Here is a 23,913-nt window from a genome sequence, read left to right as displayed (position 1 = left end):
TATGGCGGAAGCCCTTCCTCCTCAGTCATGCTGCCCCTCTCTTTCTCTCTCTGCAGGTTCTGACTCAGCTGACGCCCCAGGTCGTCCAGGAAATTGATGCGCTCCTGGGCAACAAGCCCAATGCAAAAAAAGAGTCCCGGGCGTAGGGACACATTGGCGCCCGGGACGTTGCACGCTGTTGTCCCAAAGGACTGCATTGCCTCCTGCTCCTCCTCTGGGGGGCTCCCGGCCCCACCTACCTACCCCTCCCTGCCCCACATGCTCTCCCACCAGCTGCCGCCTCTCAACTTGGCGGGGGTGGGCAAGGAGGAACCGCTTTGCGCATGAGAACCAAATAACCGTATACTTCCACGGCGGGCAAAGTGGGAGGGCGCCAGCGGGTTAGCGCCTGCCCCCCGCAACCGCCTGCTTAGATTACAGTACAAATAATAAGGCATGAGCAACCCAGCTATGGGATCGGCGGGTAAGAGGCACCGCCTCCCGCTAGCGCCGGAACTGCCGGCCGCTTTGCCTCTCTCTTTCCCATATCAATACGCCTGGTTTTTAAACATGGGGCGGGCACAGCGCAACGAGGCAAAATGGGGGGAGTGGGGAAAACAAGCACATAGCTGGTGTATGATAACAATTGAGCATCCTTAGTGCATATTTACCCCCGCCAACCAAAGTTCCGTGTAGCGTTATGAATCACTCCATTTACTTTACTTTTCTTTTCTCCTCAGCATCTTGTGCTTTCGTTGGGGGGGCACCCCACTAGCATCATTTGCGGGTTTTATGATGTTTTGAGGGACCGCAGAGGAGCCATCTTGGGAACGACCCAGTGGGAAGTCCTCTCGGCTCAACGAATGGGAGCTGCGCATGAGTGGGAGGGGCGCCATTTTGGATTTCCTGCCTCAGGCACCAAGATGTCGTAGGCCGGCCTTGTGTGAAGGCCCCAGTGAGGACATAGCTCAGACAGCCCCTGTCTCTGGTGGGGATATTGTGAAGGGACAGTCCCCTTCACCCCAATTCTTCAAATTTAACCTTTCTAGAGTCCTCTTTCGGATACAAATATCAGCTTTCTTCCCCTACTCATCTTTTATTTCCACTCACCCTCCCCCCCAACCCCCCCCCCCCACATGAATTATTGTCTTGCCTCTCCAATATGTTACCGGAGAAATCTGAGGGTTCCCTTGGACAAAAAACAAGGACCCCAGCCAGGAATACCAGAGCAAAACAGCAGCCAGTAGGCTTGGTCTTGATTGAAGACTGTCGCGACAGGACTCCCACCTGCCACAAGCTGGAACAAGATGGAAGCACCGAACAAAAGAGCCCCCAAACTTTTATTAGCTGCTAATCCCCATGTTACACCCCCCACAAACTACATCACGGTTACATCATGAAAGGGGAGGTCTGGTGGCCGGAATCTGAGCATCCTGGACCCTGCCCTATGGTTCCCCTTGCCCTCCACCAAACACCCATCAAGTGTAAGAAAAGAGCTATTTACTTTTCCATGTTTCCCGGCCAAGTTCATCACACCCTTTTATCTTCATCTGGGTTTGTTATTTCTGGAATGGCTACCTGTCTGGCACTTGTGGCTACTTGAGAGTAGGGGGGAGCACCACCCTGGATCAGCCCTGTCTGTCAAGTATCAGGATGCCAGGGATTATCACTCAGGCAGAGGGGCGGCTGAGGAGCTGAGCTCCCTGTTAGCCAGTACATAGATACATTTATCAGTGAATTGTTACATTTGGTATCGTTTAGCAAAGGCCCTTTGAATAGATAGAAAGAAACTGTGATGAAGTGTTTTGTGGGGACAAGTCACCAAAGTGATTGTGCTGATTTTGGTAGTGGGCTGCATGCGCATGATATCTGCTGGAGGGGCAACCCCCCCCCAACCTATATATACATAAATTCCTGCAACGAACACAACCTCCTCCCTTCACTGTCTTTCCATTCCTAAACATTTAAGGTTTATCCCCCAGGGAAAATAAAACTAATCCCACATTTTGAGGACAGTGGGGCTAGGACTTTTTGAAAGACAAATTTGTCCATCAGTTGGCCTAGTCATGGACTATTATTTTTCCCACTGAGGGAGTGGGGAAAGGGAGGACGGTTCCTGCAGTGCAAAATCATTGCCAGAACCTGTTTCCCCATCCCCACCGAGTAGAGACTGGTGAGCATTCGTTTCCATGGGAGGATTACGTTCCTCCATTTTGGGGAGCTAAGAAAGCCCAAAGTTCATGGTTGTCGGGCAGATCATCCCTTTGGGCAAGCAAAAGCCATTTTGCCCACAAGTTCCACTCAGCTTCTCCGAATGATGTTCCTCGGATGTATCTCCCCCGCGCCCCAAAGCGTAATTCATAATGTCTTTATTTGGTTTCGCCTAATCCTTTATCTAATTTGCAACTATTCTCCTCACAGAATGCCATTACAAATTCCCCCCTGTTACTTTTGGCAGGAAAGCAAAATTGGCTCCCTTCCTGCTCCTCAGAAGCAGCAGAAACAGATGGCTGAGGAGAGAGGAAAAAAGACATTTCTCTCTCCTTCCCCCTCAGTTTCCCTCTGTGGTTTTCCATTTTGCCGTGAATTTCCTCCCCAGAGGCCGACACCACCGAACCTTCCCGTTTTGTTGCGGAGGTGGAGGCTGCCTTATCACTTTATTCTGACTTAGTCTCTCTTTCTCTCCCTCTTTTTTTCTTTGCATTTCATTTTTTTAAACAGAATTCCATATTCACCCTCCTCTAGGGAAAGAGCCATCTCTTCTTAAAGCAATAATATATTGAAAAAAAGCGTCCTCAGGGTCAAAGGGTCACCTTGGGGCAGTGGGGAGAGAGGAAGGCTAGCAACCGAGTCCCCCCCGAACCCCCTTGCTCCCGGGGAGCCCTGTGGCACCCTATTTTTTGCACAACTCATTGCTTTGAATCTGCTGCGCTTCCAGGGCAGGGCCACTGTGGCACCTGCCCCCCTCGCACTGGCTGCAAAATTATACGATGCTGTATATATATATATATACATATATTTTCTCTGTCGAGAATGAGTCTGCTTCGAGTTTTACTCTAGAGTAGCACTTCTGTCGCTTCCAGGAGTCTCTGCAGGGGGTTGGGGTGGGTCTGCAGGTCAGAACTGAGGCTGCTTGGGATTTCTAAGATGGCACCCATGCACGCCCCTCTCGGTTCCTCAGATCATTCCCGAGCTTTATTTATTGCATTGTTTCCACGAGGGATAGCTCAGCCGGTAGAGCGCGAGACTCTTAATCTCAGGGTCCCGTGTTCGGGTCCCACGTTGGGCGAAAGATTCCTGCACTGCATGGGGTTAGACTAGATGACCCTCGTGCTCCCAACTCTCCAATTCTATTATTTACGCCACACCTGTTTTTCTCCGGGGAGCTCAAGGTGGTTTATGTGGGTCTCCTCCCCTTCCTCATTTAATCCCCACAACAATGGAGGCTAGGCTGAGAGAAGGCAGCCCAAGATCTTCATGACCGAGTGGGAATTTGAAACCTGGACTCCCAGGTCCAAGTCTTTCACCACTATGTCACACTACAATCTTTAGAGGCTTTGAACATACATTGTTATATATTTATTTATACCCTGCCTTTTACTCTGACAGGGACTCGAGGCAGCTTACAGATAAAATAAGAACATCTAAAAACATTGGGGGGGGGGTTAATTACCGTATTTTTTGCCCTATAGGACGCACTTTTTCCCCTCCAAAAACGAAGGGGAACTGTGTGTGCGTCCTATGGGGCGAATGCAGGCTTTCGCTGAAGCCTGGAGAGTGAGGGGGGTCAGTGCACACCAACCCTTCTCGCTCTCCAGGCTTCAGGAAGCTATCCGCAATCTGTGGGAGAGCTGCGCGACTTCTGCCGGCACCCAGAAGCTTGGGGCGCGCTGAGCTCAGCACGCCCCAGGCTTCCAGCTTCGCGCAGCTCTCCCACGGCTTGCGGACAGCAGCCTGTTCTGGGGGCTGGGGTTGAGGGAAGCTCGGGCTTCCCCCGCCCCCACCCCGCACCTGGGGGGGGGAATTCTTTATTTCCCACCCAAAAAAACCCCGAGGTGCGCCCTATGGGGCGAAAAATAAAACATCAATAGTAAAAACATCGATAGGAAACATTAATATAATTAAATATATGTATAATCTTTACATCGACGGGCTCTCCTTCACTGGAGGTTTATAAACATGAGGTTGGATTGCTGACAGTCAGAGATTCTTTAGCTGTGGTTCCTGCATTTCAGGGGCTCGGACTGGATGACCCTGGGGTTCCCTTTCCAACCCTACAATTCTTAAGGTTTTTAAGATTCTATCTGTTTGTAGCCCAGATTTGTACCCCACAGAAGCTCAGGGCAAGGAATCTGTTTAGAAACTGCAAAGGAAATCTGAAGCGGGGCTGGCAGGTGGGGAGACTGAATATATTCAATTTTTAGAAGCCGACAGGCAGATATTTTTAAATGGCAAAAGGGGGTTCAGGTCAGTTTTGCCTGGGAGCTGGACTCCTGGGCTCCTGCCCCCAGATATGACTAGGTTGTACAAGGTGTTTCTCTGTGCGTGAATCTAGTAATATTTAGCCGCCTTTTGATAATGTTCTTTTGGATCCGCAAAGGGAAGGAGGCTAGGCGAGAAAGCCCTGAAAGATTTCAAAGTGCAGTGCTCGTTCCAAGGGAGAGCAGCTCCCTCTGCAGCCCAGCAGAGGCATTGCAGGCCTGTGCACAAATTGCCCCTTTCCCCCTAAAGGAGAGAGAAAAGAGCTATTTCTACTGAAAAGCAGTCCCCCTGCAGAGACCACCTTGCAGGGATTTTTTAAAAAATGCTTGATATAAGTAGAATGGGCACGTGGCTTTCAAAGAGGGTTTTTTTTGCCCCTTTTCTTATTTTTTGGGTGTGTGTGTGTGTTTGGGCGGTGGGGTGGGGGCAGGGAGAGATATTTGAAATATTGAAATACTGAAATAAAGAATACATGAAGCGACAGACCTGGTCTCGCTTGGTGTTTTGTGATGCTTGTTCTTGTGATCGATGAGATGCTTTGAGAAGAGGATTTGGAAGGGGAATAAGACTCCACCGTTCAGCAATGTTCTGTCTTAAAATGCTCATATTGTCATGACAACAATCAGTCGCAGGCATCTGTACCTAGAAAACAGTGCGGGGGAGTGACAGAGATATCTCTGCCTGGTGTGATGAACCTTGAGTCCCTGGACTCCACTCCCCATCACTTATTTATTTAGTGAGCTTCATGGCTGAATGGGGATTTGAACCCAGCCACTCGCTATACTATGCTGGACCTCATCCCCCGACCATTGAGCATGAGACTCTTAACCTCAGAGTCATGGGTTCAAGCCCCACTTTGGGCCAACGTTTATTGCATTGCAGGGGGTATGGGCTAGATGATCCTTGCGATCCCTTCCAACTCTACAATTCTGTGATTCTAGCACAGAGTTTGTGCGTCTGTGTTTGATAATGCATTGTTCTTAGGTCCACACTTTCTGACCTGGAAATGAAACACTTGGCCAGACACTCATCGTGTGGTGGGCGACAAGAGCATAGCGCTCGCCCTCACTTGCATTGTTTTATTGTGTTTTTAATATTTTGTTGGGAGCCACCCAGAGTGGCTGGGGCAACCCAGTCCGATGGGCAGCATATAAATATTATTATTATTATATCATCATCATCATCCTAGTCTATATCATCATCATCCTAGTCTCTGCTACAGTAAGCTTTGTTCCAAGGAAGCAGGACCCTGCTCAGAGATCGGGGTAGCATGCAACAACATGTACATGTTTGAAACTCTTAATCATGGGTTAGAGCCCCACAATGGGCAAAATATTCCTGCATTGCAAGGGGTTGACCCTTGTTGACCCTTCCAACTCACAATCCTATGATTCCTATGAAACCTTAACCATTGCTGGATCCATGCCTATGCTGCCTGGGTGTGGTGTAGTGGTTAAGAGCGGTAGATTCGTAATCTCGGGAACTGGGTTCACGTCTCCGCTCCTCCACATGCAGCTGTTGGGTGACCTTGGGCCAGTCACGCTTATCTCAAGTCTCTCAGCCCCACTCACCTCACAGAGTGTTTGTTGTGGGGGAGGAAGGGAAAGGAGATTGTGAGCCGCATTGAGACTCCTTCGGGTAGTGATAAAGTGGTATATCCAATCTAAACTCCCCTTCTTCTCCTTTACAAGGTTTCAAGCAGGCATGCTTCCCAATAATAGTTCTGCTCTGTTTTGCCTTGGCCAGACCCTACCTGGACTTCTGTGTCCAGTTCTGGGCACCCTAGTTTCAGAAGGGTGTTGACAAGGAGGAAGGTGGGCAGAGGAGGGTGACCAGGATGTTGAAGGGTCTGGAAACCCAAGACTTATCAGGAACAGCTGAGGGATCTGGGTATGCTTAGCCTGGAAGAGAGGAGATACGATAGCTGCCTTCGCATCTCTAGTTGTTTTCTGCTGCTCCAGAGGGTAGGACCTGGACCGAAGAATTCAAATGACATTCAAAGGAGATTGCGCCTGTTAACAGAGAAATCTGAGGGCTCCCTTGGACAAAAAAACAAGGACACCAGACAGGAATACCAGAGCAAAACAGCAGCTAGTAGGCTTGGTCTTTATTGAAGACTCTCGCGACAGGACTCCCACCTGCCACCAGGTGGAACAAGATGGAAGCCCTGAACAAAAGAAGACCCCAACTTTTATTAGCTACTAATCCCCCAAGCTACACCCCTAAGAGTACATCATAACTACATCATGGCTACATCACTGACACATCACAAAGAAGAGGGGTTCAGAGAGGAGTTGTGGTGGTAACCTGAGTGTCTTGTCACCTGTCCGGTTCCTCCTTTCCCCCTCCCCATGAATACATTCCTGAGTACAAAGAGGATTTCACTGTTTCCTGCCCCCAGAGGGAAGGGCTGGTCACTGTCCTTTGTTTCAGTCCATACTGAATCCACTTCCATATGCAGGTCCTTTGTGAGTGTGATGATCTTCTGACTAGGACCATCAAGGTTGGCCAACTGGGTAGGGCTCACGCTTGGGGGATTATGGCTGCCTTGTGTCAAGTCTCCCCCCTTTGATAGTCCTTCCTTCATGGTGTAAAATAAAAGTGGAACGGTACAGATCTGATGTATGGCTGATTTGTGTGTGTCATGTTTGTACAAACTGAATGATTGGGGGCGGGGGTTCCTGAAACACGCCACAGTGGCACAAACCTTAGTCACCTCCCATTTGGTTTACTGCAGTGCACTCTACATGGGGCTGCCTTTGAAACGTGCTCAGAAACTTCAGCTGGCTCAAAGGGCTGCAGCCTGATTGTTGACTGGGACTGGTTCTAGCGAGCAAGCCGTTCCCTTGCTAGAACATTTCCACTGATGTTTCCAGGCACAATTCAAACTGCTGGCTGTGACCAATAAAGCGCTATACAGCTTGGGTCCCAGCTACTGTATCTGAAAGTCCGTATTCCCTCATATGAGCCTGCCCAGGCTCTGAGATCTTCTCTCAGTGCTGCCACCTCCAGAGGGATGTTTGGTGGGGGCGCAGGAGAAGGTATTCTCGGTGGTGGCTGCTCCCAGGCAACTTTGGAACTCCCTGCCTAGAGAGGCCAGGCTGACTCCCTCCTTGCTGTCCTTGAACCAGCAGGCAAAGACTTTCCTGCTCCAACAGGCTTTTGGGAACTGACTGCTTTTAATGAAAGGGCTGACGCTGTGCTGTGTTTATTGTAATTATTTGTTAAGGTTTTAATGGATTTTAAAATGTATATATATAGTTTTAGTGTTTGTTTATAATGATTGGGTTACCCCCCTATGTTTGTAGCTGTTCTTATTTTTATCCGTAAGCCACCTTGAGTCCCTGTCAGGCAAAAAGGCGGGGTGCAATTAAATGATTAATAAGAAACATTAGGAAGAACTGTCTGAGGATAAGAGCTATTCAGCAGTGGAATGGGTCCCTCGGAAGGTCATGGACTCCCCTTCCTTGGAGGTTTTTAAACAGAGGCTTGGTGCCCCTCTCACAGGAATTCTTGAATTGTGGTTCCTGATTTGCAGAGGGCTGGACTGGTACCTTCCAACTGCACAGTTCTATGATTCTACAGAGGTGCTGTTAGCTGAACTTGGGACCATTTGCTCACAAAGCAGTGAGCTACAGCTCTTTGTCCCTGGCTCTTGGAGGTGACACTCTGCTTTGGGGAGCACAAGCATGTTCATGCTGTGATAAGTCCTTCAAACATTTACCAAGTTGCGTTGGTGCATGTGCCGCAGTATCCTGGAGGAACCAGTGCTTCCTCTGCAATTACATTATTCAAGAGGAAATAGCTTATCAGTTACCTTCTCTGTTATTAGCCAAGAGATTGGCGAGTCACAAACCCAAGCGCCTTCGGCACATGAGAAGTTTCACCGCTGCTGGCGGCACGAGGTGCAGGTTGAAACAGGAGCACCGCAGTCTGAGGAGGGGGAATCTCTGCATCAACTCTCATGAAAAACACACAGTAAAAGGTGCCCGTCTTTTTAGATCTAAGGCCATTCTCATTACGGGGAGAGTTGAGCCCATCAAGCATATACGACATGCTTCCTGTCTGGTTTCCTTTTCACCAGGGCAAGGCAAACTATGGAAATTGCAACATGAGTTGTCAAGCTGCTTGCATTGTGGGAAGGAGCAGGCGGCGCCTACAATTACCAGGCTTATGAGCATCCCTTGCCAAGAAAGCAAGAGGCACACATTAGGCTACGCTCCTGTCATAGATTAAGCTGGTGTCGTTTATGGGACCCCCTTGAGCAAGCAAGCTGATCCCAGTTACAGTACAGAGTTTTCTTAATCTGATTTCTTCACCTGAAGAATTCAGTATAGGGTTGTAACGTCTGATTGCTTTATCAGTTAGATTAAAAATGCTTTGGGTCAACTGAAGTGTCCTTTAATCAGAGAGTGTGTGTGTGTGTGTGTGTGTGTGTATACGCGCATCACACATGGACCGGGCCCTGCAACAAAGTGTTGCAGTGTGAAGTGCTTCTGTTCAGGGTTCCAAGTACTCCACCACTACCACCCCGACAGCAGTTTGTGCCCATTGAACATGCTTAGTCTTGATATCAATGGGCAACTCACTCTTCCATCCCCAGTACAGTGGTACCTCGGGGTAAGTACTTAATTCGTTCCGGAGGTCCGTTCTTAACCTGAAACTGTTCTTAACCTGAAGCACCACTTTAGCTAATGGGGCCTCCAGCTGCCGCTGCGCCACCGGAGCATGATTTCTGTTCTCATCCTGAAGCAAAGTTCTTAACCTGAAGCACTATTTCTGGGTTAGTGGAGTCTGTAACCTGAAGCGTATGTAACCCGCGGTACCACTGTAATGTCTAAAAATAGCTTTGCAGTGTGAACCAGGAAGTGACATAGCCACTCAACATCATTTCCATGGCCCAGCCATATCTGTATATATATGCTTTCACTCACATGCACGTTCACAGAATCATAAGAGTTGAAAGGGACCCCGAGGGTCTAGTCCAACCGGCTGCAATGCAGCAATCTCAACTAAAGAACCCAAGACAAGTGGCTGTCCAAACTCTCCTTAGGAGAGTCCAGCGCCTTCCCAGGGAGTCTGTTCCACTGTCAAATGGCTCTTGCCATCAGAAATCTTAATACTCTCCCAGTTCATGCCTTGCCTTGGGTAAATCTTCTAGGAAAGATAATCCCATTGTTGGCGTCTGGCCAGCCTGGACGCCACACTCTATAGTTCTCTTATCCTGCAAGGGATGGCAAGAACTGGAGTTGGAGTGACTGACTGTGTGCGTGTGTGTGTGCGCGCGCGCAAGTGCAATATTGGCTAATAATACAGCCCTGCTTTATAGGGTTGTTAGAAGGATTACAGAGGTAATGTACGTGAAGCATACAGAGCACTCAATAAATGGTAAGGACTGCTGTTGTTGTTATCTTGGGATTAGCATGTGCTGATTTGCCAACCCAGAATTTATAACGCCACTCTCACTATTTAGAAAGAGGCTGACTCATGCAATCTGCGGCAGTGGCAGCTGCAGTTGGCAGCTCCCTGTCTCTCGGCTCCTGCCAATTCTCTCTCCGTATCCTTAAAAGTGAACGAACTGAATCAGTGGATTCACCCTGCAGCTGGGAATGAATCAAGAAAGCAGGAAGGGGAGGGCAAAGGAGGTTTGGAAAGCCTTGGTTCAGAGCAAACTGTGAGATCATGCAAGGAAGGCGAGGTGACAGCAGCAGAAAGCAGATCAGTGCTGGAAGGATGGCGAGGAATAAAGGCGAGGCCCTTTGAGGCCACAAGTATTGCACATCGCTGACCTAGTATCACACTTCAGGCTCTTGCAAGAATTCTGCAGGCTTGGCAGCAAACTCATTCTCCAAATGTGGTTGCTTAATGTAGCCAAAACAGCATCATCCACGCTTACAAGAGGGGCGTATATAAGCAGGGTCAGGCAAAGTCTAAGGTTTGCAGAAGTACAAAAAATATAGTAATGCCCAACCCCAATCTCTGAGTGGTGAGAGACTGCAGTGGTTTCAGTGCTTTTCCAGGGATTGGTTTCCTTTGAATGAAGGTCACTCAGGACATTGTCCAGATATTCACACACACACACACACACCCCGCAAACCCACAACAATACTGAGGAGGCAGAAAAGCTTAAATGTGACAGGGGTGCAAGAAAAACAACCCCATATCAATGAAGAAAAAGTATGCTCAGTGCCATGGTATGCAGGCTAACTGGAGGGGCAACAAATGGAATGGAGTATTCTGGAATAGGACATGACTAGCTAATGGGGTGGGACGCGGGTGGCGCTGTGGGTTAAACTACAGAGCCTAGGGTTTGCCGATCAGAAGGTCAGCGGTTTGAATCCCCACGATGGGGTGAGCTCCCGTTGCTCGGTCCCTGCTCCTGCCAACCTAGCTGTTTGAAAGTACAAAGTGCAAGTAGATAAATAGGTACCGTTCCGGCAGGGAGGTAAACGACGTTTCCGTGCGCAGCTCTGGTTCGCCAGAAGCGGCTTAGTCATGCTGGCCACATGACCCGGAAGCTGTACGCCGGCTCCCTCAGCCAGTAAAGCCAGATGAGTGCTGCAACCCCAGAGTTGTCTGCGACTGGACCTAATAGTCAGGGTTCCCTTTACCTTTAGCTAATGGGGTGGGAACCTGAACAGGAGCACTCTTCACACTGCAACATTTTGTTGCAGGTCATATTAGTTACCTAAAGAACAGGAGTCGAAGGAGCAGACAGAAATCAAAAAATAGACCGTTTGAATTCCTATGACCTGCTCCTTTCCCTTCATTGCACACCCCCAGTGTAAATGAAGGTGGAAAGTCGCAGAAATTTGTGGGACTGGATTTCTCCACTATAGTCTCAGATCTTTGCTGCAATATAACATTAATGTTCACAACCATCAAGCTAGGCTCTGGAGATTTCCATGAACCTGAAAGATAGCATATTTACTCTTTACTTCATCCTGACTAGTGTTTCATGCAGAGACAATTTTGTCAGGCTCAGCCATTCCCAGCTATTTCAAATTCCCTTGTGATAGCCAGGTGTTGTCAGAGATCGTTGCAGCTGCCAAGAATGAAATTTGCATGAGCTTCTGTCCTCAACCGGTTTGATGGCTTCCTGTTTACCTGGGAGATGTTGCTTCTGCGGGCAAAGAAGGGAGTCATAACACCCAGATCCACTATCATCCCAAATGGGTCTGGAGAGGACCTCCAGTTGGGAACAGCTATGCCTCTGTGGCTGATCTGTACAACGCCTAGTACAAGCCCCCACAAGAGTAGCTGACTGTTCACGAAATCAAGAGCAAGATTTATTGTGGCATCGGCTTTCATGGACTAGATCCCACTCTGTCAAATGCATGAACTGTTATCGTCAGCTGGCAGACTGAGGGACCTAGTGTATGTTTAGCCTGGAAAAGAGAAGACTGAGAGGAGTTATCATAGCCATCTTCAAATATCCAAAGACCTGTCACATGGAAGATGGAGCAAGCATGTTTTCTCCTACTCTGGAGGGTAGGAGCCATGCCAATGGATTCAAGTTGTTACAAGAAAGGAAAATAACTTTCTGACAGCAAGAGCTGTTTGACAGTGTAATGGACTCCCTTGGAAAGTGGTGGACTCCTTGGAGGTTTTTAAGCAGAGGTTGGATGGCCATCTGTCATGGATGCTTTAGTTGAGATTACTGCATTGCAGGGGGTTGGACTAGATGACCTTGGGGCCCCTTCCAACTCTACAATTCTGTGATTCTAGCAAGGGGAATATACACAGTGGGGTCAAGCAGCTTTGAAATACAAGACGTACAGCTTGAGACATTTCCATGCAAAGCTCATGACGACAGTAATTATTCACAATGCTAACCGGTGATAACCCAGTCTTCCTAGCTAGCTCTAAAGTGGTAGCGGAAACCCTGGTCTCAACTGAGCCCCAATCAAATAGAATCAAACTTGCAAATGAATTCTAGTTCAGTGTTAAAAATACAAACATCAGAAAAACCAAAGTAGATGGCTTTCCCCCCTCATAGTCCTTTCCCCTGACTCCCATTTGCCCTCTAGATCAGCATTTGCCAACCTGGAGCCCACTGGGTGTTTTGGACTACAACTCCCATCAGTCCCAGCTGGCATATGGCTAATAGGAGTTGTAGTCCAAAACACCTGAAGGCTGGTGAAAGCTGATGTAGATCATGAACGGTGCTGCCCAACAGGAATCGTATCTCATAATTCACCACGCGAGCAAAGGATGTGGTTGTCAGCCTTGCCCTAACACCTCACGAGGCACGGGACATTCTCAGCGAAGAAGGGAATACTTGGGATGACTTATTCTACCTGGCATAGCTTAGTGATCACTCACCCACTCAAAAATGTTGCATCACTCCATCTTAGGTGGTGGGAATGGGTGTTGAAGGAAAATGCCCTTTCTATACACTTTAACCGGGTGAACAGATCCTTCTGCAAATGGCATTAGTAACAAAATTAGAGTCAATTGTGGGTAGAAAGGTAACGCAGCACCACAAGGAAACGTGGCAGTGAAAATTGCCACAAATGAAGAGGCCTCTGACAGGTGAGTATATTTAAGAGGCCAGAAATTTCCCTTGAACATCAACTTTAACTGCCATCAATCACATCCTCTACATATTTATTGCAGCTGTTGCTTTAAAGGGGAAAAAAACTTTCTATGCAAATACTGTCAGTGAAGGGAGGTCAGAAGTGGGGTGTGGGGGATGGCTATGGGATGTGACTGAAGGGCAGGGTGATGCCCTCTCTATGCCATGGGGTCAGAACTAAGGGGGTGTACCAGACGGAGACGGATGCATGTGTACGTGCATTGTTGCACAAGGTTAAAACCCTGAGGGTAATTTCTGCTTGAAGGCTCAGTCAGCACACGGAGCAACCAGGAAACAGCTGCTATCTCCATACTTGGGGGCGAAAAAAATCAAATCCTGCTTTCTGCACTCCCCAGCAGGGAGAAGCTGGCACTCGGAGGCTTCCTGGATGGCCAGCCAAAGAACCGGAGCCCTGACCTCATCAGAATGCTCTCCCTGCCAAGGCCCCAGACGGACACGCCAACAGGATGACTCATGCTCAGGCAATTGAGCAGGTTTTTGACACTCTTGGCCCTTAAGATACAACAGTCAGACCAATGCAAATTTAGCCCTCTCTATCATATCCTCTCTGAGAGCAGAGAACAGGACCCTGGTGGAGTCATCAGTCCTAGTATACGCAGACCCAAAGCAAAATCTTGTTTGCCTTTCCAGTAAATCTTATTTGTCCAGGGTGAAAATTGGCTCAAGCGAGGGGGATTTCCGGCACTTGCGGTCAACAAACATTAAACTCTCCCATTACCTCAGAGGTTTCCCCAACAAGATTTCTCCAGCGCAATGTCTCTGCCTACTGAACAGCACACAGTGCTTTAGTGCCAAAGAGCCAGCCTGGACCCAATGCAATGAGCAGTCCCCCCCATCTTATTTAATATCTCCCTAGATACACACACACAGTGCTCCCCTTTCCGGAGTCCATCATCACCACCCCTCCGAGGTGCATAATCCCTTGCAGCAAAGAAATCGCAACCTACTGGGAATTTAAGCATTAGCATATTTATAAGCTTTCATACACACATCACTGGTTGAGATAATGTTTCAACTGCTTTTAGAAAGTTTTAAGAGTGATTTTAGAATGCTTTCAAGATTGATGTGTTCTCTGCCCTGGGCTCCTTCGGGAGGAAGGGTGGAACAGAAGTTGAATAAGCAATAGTAACAATAACTAATATACATATACAGTGCTATTTTTCTAGAAAAAGAGATGCTGGAACTCACCACGACTGCCTCCCTTGTCAATGGCACCCACCTGAGGTTGCAGTGAGTTTGGGCTGAAAAAAAGCCCTGCGCTCCATGGTTTGGAGGGACTGTAAATAGCAAAGGTGGTTGTGATTATTATTCTGCCTGGGCTTCAGAAAGCCTAGGGTCCCATTGTTGCAGGATCCCCCCCCCCCAATCATTCAGTTTGTACAAACACCACACACACACACACACACACACACACACACACACACACGACATACACGACGCTTCTGTTATAAATTCATAGAAAATCAGCCATACATCGGATCTGTACCATTCCACTTTTATTTTACACCATGAAGGAAGGACTATCAAAGGGGGGGGGGGACTTGACACAAGGCAGCCAACAAGTCCGCAGTGAGCCCTACCCAGTTGGCATGCCACCCTTGATGGTCCTAGACAGAAGATCATTACACTCACAAAGGACCTGCATATGGAAGTGGATTCAGTACAGACTGAAACAAAGGACAGTGACCAGTCCTTCCCTCTGGGGGCAGGAAACAGTGAACTCCTCTTTGTCCTCAGGAATGTAATTATGGGGAGGGGGAAAGGAGGAACCGGACAGGTGACAAGACACTCAGGTTACCACCACAATTCCTCCCTGAACCCCTCCTCTTTGTGATGTGTCAATGATGTAGCATGGGGGATTAGTAGCTAATAAAAGTTGGAGTCTTCTTTTGTTCGGGGCTTCCATCTTGTTCCACCTTGTGGCAGGTGGGAGTCCTGTCGCCACAGTCTACTGGCTGCTGTTTTGCTCTGGTATTCCTGGCTGGTGTCCTAGTTTTTTTTTTTTTTTTTTGTCCAAGGGAGCCCTCAGATTTCTCCGTTAACACCACGCATGGCTGTACTTTAGCAGTGTTAGAAACTGGGATAGGAAGCTAGGAGCCATGTGGCTCCTGGGGCCTAGGTTGTGGGCACCAAAACAAAATGTCTAGGCACCCTTTTTTTTTTTTTTGCTGCCACGCTACCAGACCAGGCAGCCTGGGAGCAAAACATCAATAACAACAGTTATTGTTGTTGTCATTGTTACTATTCTGCTGTCAGACAAATCAGGTGGACTGCAGGGTTGCACGGCAGCAAAAGATGCGAGTCTTTGGCCACCGCAGTGCCTGGCAAACCAGCTGACAGCAGCCCGGACATCTCCCAGTGCCAAAAGGCTGGTTGCTTGTCAAAAAGTGCTACTAGCACCCGGCTAATTTCGAACACTGGTACTTCCTACCCACACGCATTATCCTCATAAACTGAGAGGCAAGCCAGACTTACTGATTCAGCAATTCTTCCCAAACCTAACCCAACTATTTGCTATACACTCACCTGCCCCTCCATCCTCTTTCTTTCCCCACCGGTCCAGGCTGGGCAAATACAAACCCCATGGTCTTGTTCCTAGGTGGCTCTTGATCTTTAAAACCGTAGCAGTTTGGGATCAGGCTATTGGAAGCACCGCCTGCCCTTACAGAAATTGCTTGGGCTTTAAAGATTGTCTCTGAGACACTGTATGCAAGCCCACTATCAAGATCTATCAGACTGCATGGCATCAGAGACAGAGCCTTGGCATCAGAGGCACCAGATCTTTGGGGTCCCCCCTCAAAAAAAGTAAAAGAAAGTACATATGGCCCTATCTTTGTTGAAATACTCCCTTTTTAAAAAAAAAACCTGACCTTTTAAAACATATTTGTTTCAAACTGCGCTCTATTGAAAGTACCGTGAACCAGGTTTTAAACCGCTCTTTTTCACTTTCTAAAAAACAGATTGCCTTATTGATTTTTTTATTATAGCACAAACTAATTGTTCTGCCATCATCTATCCATACTTGTACATTTATAAATAAATCATTATGAATCTGAATGCATGATTCATATGCTGCCATAGCAAGAATGAGAAATCTTCATATGCATGAGGGGCGATCTTCATATGCATGAGGGGCGATACTGAATTTCTGCTTTCCCCTTTCTTCACACAAACACATTATGCTTAGGCATTGCGGCTGCATGCTTTACTTTAATGAGCCACTCTTTTTTCCGTAGGCATATTGTGCTAATGCCATTTAGCAGCTATTATATTAAAATTGCCACTGTTATTAAGGTTCCCACTATATTTTGATGCTCAGGTGACATGCATCATTGTTTGAAAAACCTAACAGAATTCGTAGAGGATTCAAAGTACTGTACATCCTTCTGTTTATGTAATGGCATTACCCCCTAAACTAATGGTTGTTTAATTAAAAAAAGTTCTACAATGTACACATAAAGTCAGCTTCAGATTTCCTGTACTTGCAGGCTACAAAGCACCTGCTGTGTAAATAGAGAGCCCAACGTTACAACATTCAGCATTTCCAAATTATGGGCAGAAAAGAACCCCTAAAACCCTGAACTGCTGCCAGGTAGTATAGGCAATACTCAGGTAGATGGACTCAAGCTACAATTATAAGGCAGTTCCTATAGTCCCACAACATTAAGATACACTGTACCGTATTTTTCCATGTACAAGATGCCCCCATGTATAAGACGCCCCCTACTTTTGGGGACCCCAAATTTAGAAAATGGGCATATGCACTATCTGTGTATAAGACACCCCCAGATTTTTAACCTTAAAGTAAAAAAAACCCTAGTCTTATACACAAAAAAGTACGGTAATTTTACCAGGCATTGTGGATAGCTTCATTTGTACTTTTAAAATACTGTTTTATTTGGTGGGGGGAGGTTAAAAAAGAAGTCATCTTCTTAAATGCTCTGGGAGGGCTCCTGCCAGCAGCTGAAGACTGTTTTATTCCAACAAGCTTTTGGAAGCTGTTTTTAAGCAAAGGGCGTTTAATAGTGCTATGCTGTTTTTGCTATCTGTAAGTTAATAGATTTGTGTTTATATTGTTTTAATTCTACTACTAGAGTTTAATTACTTTTTATTTGAATGACTTTCTACTGGGTTTTATAAACGAAGATCATAGGAATAAGAAATGATAATAAACAGGCCAAGTCTCACATCATTCATTTGTTACAGAAAATTTGCAGTACTGTAATATCTACAACTTTTGGTTCATTATTAGTGGTCAATGTATATGTTCTTAGCTTGCGAATTGGTTTTAAAAAAAGGGAAACAGGATATAACAGAGGTGACAGATAACAGTCAGCATTGCATAGCTAAATGCCTAATCAGAAGCCCTTATGGTTGTGCTTAGATTAAGTATGAGTAATACTCATTTTTCCTCTTATGTCACCAATGAGACAATATAAAATGTTGGTATATTGATGAACATGGGAATGGGGTTCAAAGTGAAGATAATAATTTATGTTAAAATTTAAATATAGATCAACCAGATTGAGCCAAATGCTGATGTGGGGGATTGTTCCTATTCTGGAATACTGGCATAAATTCAAAGTTAATTATGAAACTAATTGGCATCAGGACAAAGCCATTTTTCTTGATCTGTCCACATATCAACTGTAGTTTATTTGTTAATCTCTCGGAGTCCTGCTGTTTTATACTGATTGTTTTATTGTTGTGCCAGAAATCTTTCCAGTGTCTGGTTATGTCTTGTCGCTTGTAATAAATAGTTTATTGATTATCATGTAAATCCAGATTGTTGTCTTGAAATATATTTAATAAAGCTAATTCTAGTTTGAGACTTCCCATTGTTGTTCTGTTATTTTATTAATTTCTGTTATTTTATTAATTTCTGGAATATAAAATTTCAGAAAAGCTGGATTTTTGGAAATTCCCATATCAGTTCCCATTGATGTCTAAGTTTAAATACTTAAATACTTATCTTTTATATATATATTTTGTATATATATATTAGCTTTTTGTATTTTAACCTGTATTGTTTTAATTTTCTTGTAAGCCGCACTGAGTCCCCACTCTTGGAAAATGTTGGGATAGAAATGAATAAATATTATTTTTATTAATGGTGATGATGGTTGTGATGATTATATATTCACCCATACCCCTCATTTTTCCCTGACGAGGATTCAAGGTGTCTTACAGATAAAATAAAAACACTGGGTGGTTTTTTTAAGGTTTTTTTCAAAACACAATGAAAATCAACTGAACATTATTGGAATTAAAACCATATAAACAGAAGACACAATATTTACCCACCCGGGAAGAATGGCAGATGAAGGTGATGGACTATACGGAGCTGGCGGAAATGACTGGCAGAATCCGAGACCAAGGAGAAGAGTCGGTGGAAGAAGATTGGAAGAAATTTAAAGTTTATTTACAGAAACATTATAAAATTAAGGAATGTTAGAAGGATGTTGGAATGAAGTTATGTGGTTTTAGCAGAAATGATATAAAGGATTAAGTAAAAATGGATTGTTAATTGGTGAAAGAAGAGAATGTAAAATTACAGTATGTTAAGATAAATTATTAGGATAAAAACAAAGATGGAAAGGATTTGCTGAAATATCTAATTGAACTAGAATACAAAAAAAGGAGGTGTGAGGAGGTCAAGGAAACAAGCAGATGAAAAATAAGTTATGGGAAGGTTTGATTTGCTTTTTGTTTGTATTTTTCTGTGTTTTTTCTTTTCTTTTTTCTCTCTTTTTTGTCTGTTTGTATCTACTGTGATGTGTTGCTTTGTTTTTTCTTGCCTAATTTAGTGTTTTCTTTTTGTAACCTTTAAAACTGGAACAAATATTATTTAAAAAAAATAAAAAAATAAAACCATATAAACAAAACAACCGCAACAAAATAATGCATGCTAAAAGTAAAGAAACAGGGTTGCCACACCTTTCAGAAATCAGATTGGTGTAGCTGTTCTTTCCGCATCAATTTACCTCAGAAGCCTCACCAGTTGGATTTCAGGAGGTTTCTTGGGGGGGGGGGCGCGCGCCTCTCCCGCCTGCCCTCCCCCCACCAACCGCCTCCCATATTTTCTCCCGCCTTTTCCCCCCTTTGAAGAGGCTGGGGAGGCGTGGCCTTTCGCCGCGCGCCGCCCCTCTAGCTCCGCATTGGTCGAAAAGAGCAAAAGGGGCGTGTACCCAAGCGACAGGGGCCCGCTCCCCCCCCCCGTGTCTATATATAGAGGGAGCCGGCGAGAGGCGCCCTTCAGTTGGCTCGCGCGCCTGGCGGGAAGCGCGCAAGGGGCCGTTGACAAGCCAAGGCAAGAGGAGGCTATGGCCGTGGGCGAGCGCGAGGAGGGCGGCGCCTCCGAGGACCTGGAGTGCGGCATCTGCTGCATGCCTTACGACCGCTGCGGCCGCGCGCCGCGCCGCCTGGGGGGCGCGCACGGCTCGTGGAAGCCCTCCCGCTGCCGCCACGTGATCTGCAGCGCCTGCGTGTGCCAGCTGGCGCGCGAGGGCTGGTGGGAGGAGGTCACGTGCCCGTACTGCCGCACCGTCACCTCGCTGCGCGAGCGCGGCAACTTCCTCGTGGCCGGCGTCAGGCGCGGGAGCGCGGGGCTGACGGGCAACCGGCGCCGCCTCGTCCTGCCGCCCATCGACGCCGAGCTCTGGCAGCGCGTCGTCCGCCTCGAGAAGCAAGGGGCCGGCGGCGGGAGCAAGGCCGAGGAGCGCCTGGGGGAGGAGGAGGGCGGCGGCGGCGGCGACGACGAGGAGGAGGGCAGCGAGGCCGGCCAGTGGCGCCTGTGGAGGGCGCTGAAGAGACTCCTGAAGGGGGGGAGTGGGGACGGCGATGCGCCTGCGCGGAGCAGGAGAGGGCGTGGCCGGAGCAGGTCCGTGCCCCCCAGGCGGAGACCACCAATCAACCGTGAGTGCCTCTTCTCATGCGGTAGGGGGGCGTGGTCTGATAACCAACAACAATAATAATTTGTTATTTATACCATGTCCACCTGGCTGAGTTTCCCCAGCCACTCTGGGCAGCTCACATTCAAGTGTTAAAAACAATACAGCATTAAATATTAAAAACTTCCCTAAACAGGGCTGCCTTCAGATGTCTTTTAAAGATAGGGTAGCTGCTTATTTCCTTGCCATCTGGAGGGAGGGTGGGTGCCACCACGGAGAAGGCCCTCTGCCTGGTTCCCTGTAACTTCACTTCTCTCAGTTACAGATAGGTAGCCGTGTTGGTCTGCCATAGTCAAAACAAAACAAATTCCTTCCAGTAGCACCTTAAAGACCAACTAAGTCAGTTCTTGGTATGAGCTTTCGTGTGCATGCACGCATGTGTGTATCTGAAGAAGTGTGCATGCACACGAAAGCTCATACCAAGAACTGACTTAGTTGGTCTTTAAGGTGCTACTGGAAGGAATTTGTTTTGTTTTCACTTCTCTCAATGAGGGAACCATCAGAAGGCCCTCGGCGCTGGATCTCAGTGTCCAGGCTGAATGATTGGGGGGGGGGGGGAGACGCTCCTTCAGGTATAAAGGACCAAGGCCGTTTAGGGCTTTCAAGGTCAGCACCAAGACTTTGAATTGTGCTTGGAAACGTACTGGGAGCCAATGTGGTCCCGGTGGCCGCTCCCAGTCACCAGTCTAGCTGCCGCATTCTGGATTAATTGCAGTTTCCGGGTCACCTTCAAAGGTAGCCCCACGTAGAGCGCATTGCAGTAGTCCAAGCAGGAGATAACTAGAGCATGCGCCACTCTGGCAAGACAGTCCGCAGGTAGGGAGGGTCTTAGCCTGCATACCAGGTGGAGCTGGTAGACAACCGCGCTGGACACAGAATTAACCTGCGCCTCCATGGACAGCTGTGAGTCCAAAATGACTCCCAGGCTGCGCACCTGGTCCTTCAGGGGCACAGTTACCCCATTCAGGACCAGAAAATCCCCCACATCCGTCTGTCCCCCAAAAACGGTACTTCTGTCTTGTCAGGATTCAACCTCATGTCATCACGATTAATTTTTTTTAAATAAATATTAGTAAAAGATTTGTTTTCAATAAGCTTTTTAAAACAGAATAATGGAAAGTCACAGGGAGTGAGGCTCATCATAAGGGTGGAAGGAACGAATAGCCCAGGAGGCTCGAGGGGCTTAGCAGGCCTCGCTTGCTGGCAGGAGTCTGCCTTGCCAGGTGCATGAAGTGCTGCTCACCTTGGGAGATGTGTACTCATAATTGGGCTAGTGGGTGTAACTCTTTGCTGCGACGTGGCCTCTCCACAAAAGCTTTTAGTTGCTATAAATGCTTGCCTTTTAAGCCCATCTTCGCTTTTGCTTTGACAGACTTAACACGCCTGGCCTTCTGAGGTGCTGCCTGCTGCCTCCTGCATCTGACTTGTGGGTCTTCTTTCTTCTTTTTTAAAAAGGAAACTTTCTTGCTTTGAAACTTAATGTAGATTTCATTGATTGACCAAAATGGGATTAGTTGGGCAAGGTTTCCTTTAATTGAGTGGCAGCACGGTTATAAGATGTGTCAGTTTGGAGCAAGCAAGGTCCTTAATCTCCATTTTATTGATATCACGTAGTTGACTATATTGACATATAGTTTATGTATGTTAAATGTCAATGCTTTTTTCAAAATCCAGGTGTTGGTCAGCTTTTCTGCATGTGGGTGCTGAGCAGTGTATAGAGGTCAGGACGGGGGCCAGCAGGCAATGTTAAGTTACCCCCTTCTGTGCAACAGTTCATCACCACATTGAGTTGTCTTCTGTAGGGTGATGATGGTGGAGAGGATCCCCAGGTTTCATATTCATATGTCAAGATGGGAAATTGAGCAAGTGAGCTAGAGCAGGGATGTATTGGTAGACAAAACTATTGTAGATGAGTCCCATCTCCCTTTGGGGCTGGAGTGTACTCCAACTTCTTACAACTATATACTTAAAAGTGTGCCAGTCCCTTGACTGAGCAATTCCTTTCCCTTGCCTCCATGATGCAAAGTTGGGTCAGAGGATGGCGGTTCAGGTGAAACACTTTCTTGCTTTAATATGAGGCTCCTGAATTAGGCTTGTGCTGACAGACATAAGCTTTGGCATTAGCAGTTTTAAATATTTATGGGTCCCCAATTATGGTTCACACCAGTGGCTTTCTTTTTCTCTCCTGTGCAGCCTATGGCCCTGAAATAAAGGACTTGGCACTCATGACTTGCTACATCATCTGAAAAGTGGCTGGCTTGGAATCAACAAGCTTTTATAAGCCTGCTACATCAGAAGAGTAGCAGCTTGCACCTTCAAGGCTTTGATGAAGCATCCTTCGTTCACCCATGGGGTGTCCTTTCCCTGCAGCACGTGCAGGATGAATGAGGTGATGCACTGTTCTTCTGGTTACCATGCGGCAGATTTTCACCATGCTGCTCAGGGAGGTGCTATTCCTTATGACTCCATGGAGGCCATTGCAGACAGATGACCCAAGAGGAGCTACAGAAACTCTTTCATCCCTTCTCCCCTCACAGCTTCTGTCTCCTGAAATGGAGCAGAATGTGGAAGATGGCAGCAGAAAGTGGAGGATGACCTGTCATATGCTATACAAGATTACATCTCTTCTGGACTAAGTCTGTGTCTTGAAGGCTGACTTGCAGTCAATTTATCTTGCACATATGTTGTTTAATATGGTTCTGAACCATGGAAAGTTTTTCATTGTCTATGTACCTTTCAAAAAACTGAGGGGGCATACGTGAGATTACTTTCTGAAGGTACCCTCCTACGTGCACTCTGGCAAAAATGGGATGGATGCAGCCAAGATTGGATGGCTTACAATTTGAACATATATTTTGGCACTCATAGTACTTTGTTTTCCTACTGCAAAGTAGTCATTTTAACAAAATTTAGCATGTGCTATTGTATGAGAGATCAAGGATGGAAATACTGTGCCTTGCAATCCCTGTGTGTATGTATATTCTGTTTTCAGTCTTGCAAGCTACATCTTTCATATTTGGCTTTTTTTCGCTCTCAGACCGCATACCTGAGGGCGAAACAAATTTGGTTAAATGGCTTCATGGGAATATTTTGGTATGTTATCCAGTTTTTACTAAGGTTCCCCCCCCCCCCCGTTGCAACATGTTTTTTGACACAAAGTTGAGGTTGCTTCCTAGTTTTTCAGATGAGTAACTGAAGTAAAAGTTTATTTCACCAAAGATCCTTAGAGAAGACCATCCAGGCTTTAAGCAGGCCTCATAATCCTTGTGACTGTGTTGGTTTGGTTTGTGCTTCCTCCGACCAACACCGTTTTCTTTTGCTGCATTCATTACGAACTACAGAACAGATTCTGCAGGCTCTCCCATTTTGGAAATCTCAGATGTGAAAAGTATCAGAAGAGGCAGTCGGCCTCTCCTAGCTAGATACTGCGTTCTTCCTGACAAGGAAATTATTTAAGCGTTGGTTTGTTGTTTTTTAAAGAAGCATTTCTGTGAAATGTGTTTGGCATACTTAATAATTTCATATTTATAATTCTTCCCCGTTTTGCCAATTGTAACTTATTTAATTTTAATAAAAACCCAAGAGTGGAACTATTATATTGGTGGTTATCTTTTTGGTTTTGTAAAGAGCCCCTTAGTCCCAAACACATCAGTTAAAGGACCTCACCAATTGAATTCTGACCTACATCTTGATTCCAAACCTTAGCAGCCAAGCAAAACCCCTCTCCACAGACTACCAGCCTTTCCACAGCACACTGTTTGGGAATCATTTTACCAGCCTAAAAGATTTCTAGGCCTTTGTTGATGTAGGGGGCCTGCCCCTGCCTTGAGACAAGCCTTTGTCTTGGGTCAGCAGAATGCAGTGACCCCACCTCCTAACTTTGACATGGCAGCAAAAACCTTG

The 23,913-nt window shown here is 46.7% G+C and overlaps 2 protein-coding genes and 3 long non-coding RNA genes across 8 annotated transcripts in view; 3 read left to right on the top strand and 2 right to left on the bottom strand.

Moving 5' to 3' along the window:
- KCNAB3 (potassium voltage-gated channel subfamily A regulatory beta subunit 3) overlaps positions 1–1,099 on the top strand; it is a 34,395-nt gene extending 33,296 nt beyond the window's left edge. For both annotated transcript variants that reach the window (XM_081835748.1, XM_081835749.1), the window contains one exon: positions 57–1,099. In XM_081835748.1, the coding sequence (XP_081691874.1) occupies positions 57–146 (90 nt within the window). In that variant the 3' untranslated portion in view covers positions 147–1,099. The remainder of the gene's footprint in view (positions 1–56) is intronic.
- Positions 1–19,070, bottom strand: part of LOC309326840 — a 42,937-nt gene extending 23,867 nt beyond the window's left edge. Inside the window, exons 1-3 of one of the 2 annotated variants that reach the window (XR_014150375.1) lie at positions 19,045–19,070; positions 14,249–14,337; positions 4,948–5,103 (exon numbers count right to left, since the gene is read on the bottom strand). This is a non-coding gene — a long non-coding RNA (uncharacterized lncRNA). Of the gene's footprint in view, positions 1–4,947; positions 5,104–14,248; positions 14,903–19,044 lie in introns of those variants that run through there. The other variant, XR_014150376.1, reaches the window with a different exon arrangement.
- On the bottom strand, positions 6,147–8,265 carry LOC309326847. The gene is made up of 3 exons (XR_014150386.1): positions 7,364–8,265; positions 7,154–7,287; positions 6,147–6,473 (listed from the first exon to the last, which is right to left on the bottom strand). It is a non-coding gene; the product is annotated as an uncharacterized lncRNA (long non-coding RNA).
- Positions 17,290–17,894, top strand: LOC309326687. The gene is made up of 2 exons (XR_014150359.1): positions 17,290–17,538; positions 17,646–17,894. It is a non-coding gene; the product is annotated as an uncharacterized lncRNA (long non-coding RNA).
- A 273-nt stretch (positions 19,071–19,343) lies between the features above and the next one.
- Positions 19,344–23,606, top strand: RNF227 (ring finger protein 227). Of its 2 annotated transcripts, XM_081836399.1 has the most exons (3): positions 19,344–19,975; positions 21,383–21,436; positions 22,204–23,606. In XM_081836399.1, exons 1-2 carry the CDS (start codon positions 19,384–19,386, stop codon positions 21,403–21,405), a joined length of 615 nt encoding a protein of 204 aa, XP_081692525.1. In that variant the 5' UTR covers positions 19,344–19,383; the 3' UTR covers positions 21,406–21,436; positions 22,204–23,606. The 2 variants fall into 2 exon arrangements, with proteins under 2 accessions (XP_081692525.1, XP_081692524.1); XM_081836398.1 differs by lacking the exon at positions 21,383–21,436.
- The last annotated feature ends 307 nt before the right edge of the window (positions 23,607–23,913 follow it).

This window comes from Podarcis erhardii (assembly GCF_964252035.2).
Source record: "Podarcis erhardii genome assembly, chromosome: 13".
Classification (NCBI taxonomy): Eukaryota; Metazoa; Chordata; class Lepidosauria; order Squamata; family Lacertidae; genus Podarcis; species Podarcis erhardii.
This window is presented reverse-complemented; position numbering and strand designations above follow the sequence as displayed.

Coding starts and splice junctions, on each gene's coding strand:
- RNF227 (XM_081836398.1), top strand. CDS start 19,384: ATGGCCGTGGGCGAGCGCGAGGAGGGCGGCGCCTCCGAGGACCTGGAG. Junction 19,976..22,203: donor GCGGAGACCACCAATCAACC/GTGAGTGCCTCT, acceptor TCTCCTGTGCAG/CCTATGGCCCTGAAATAAAG.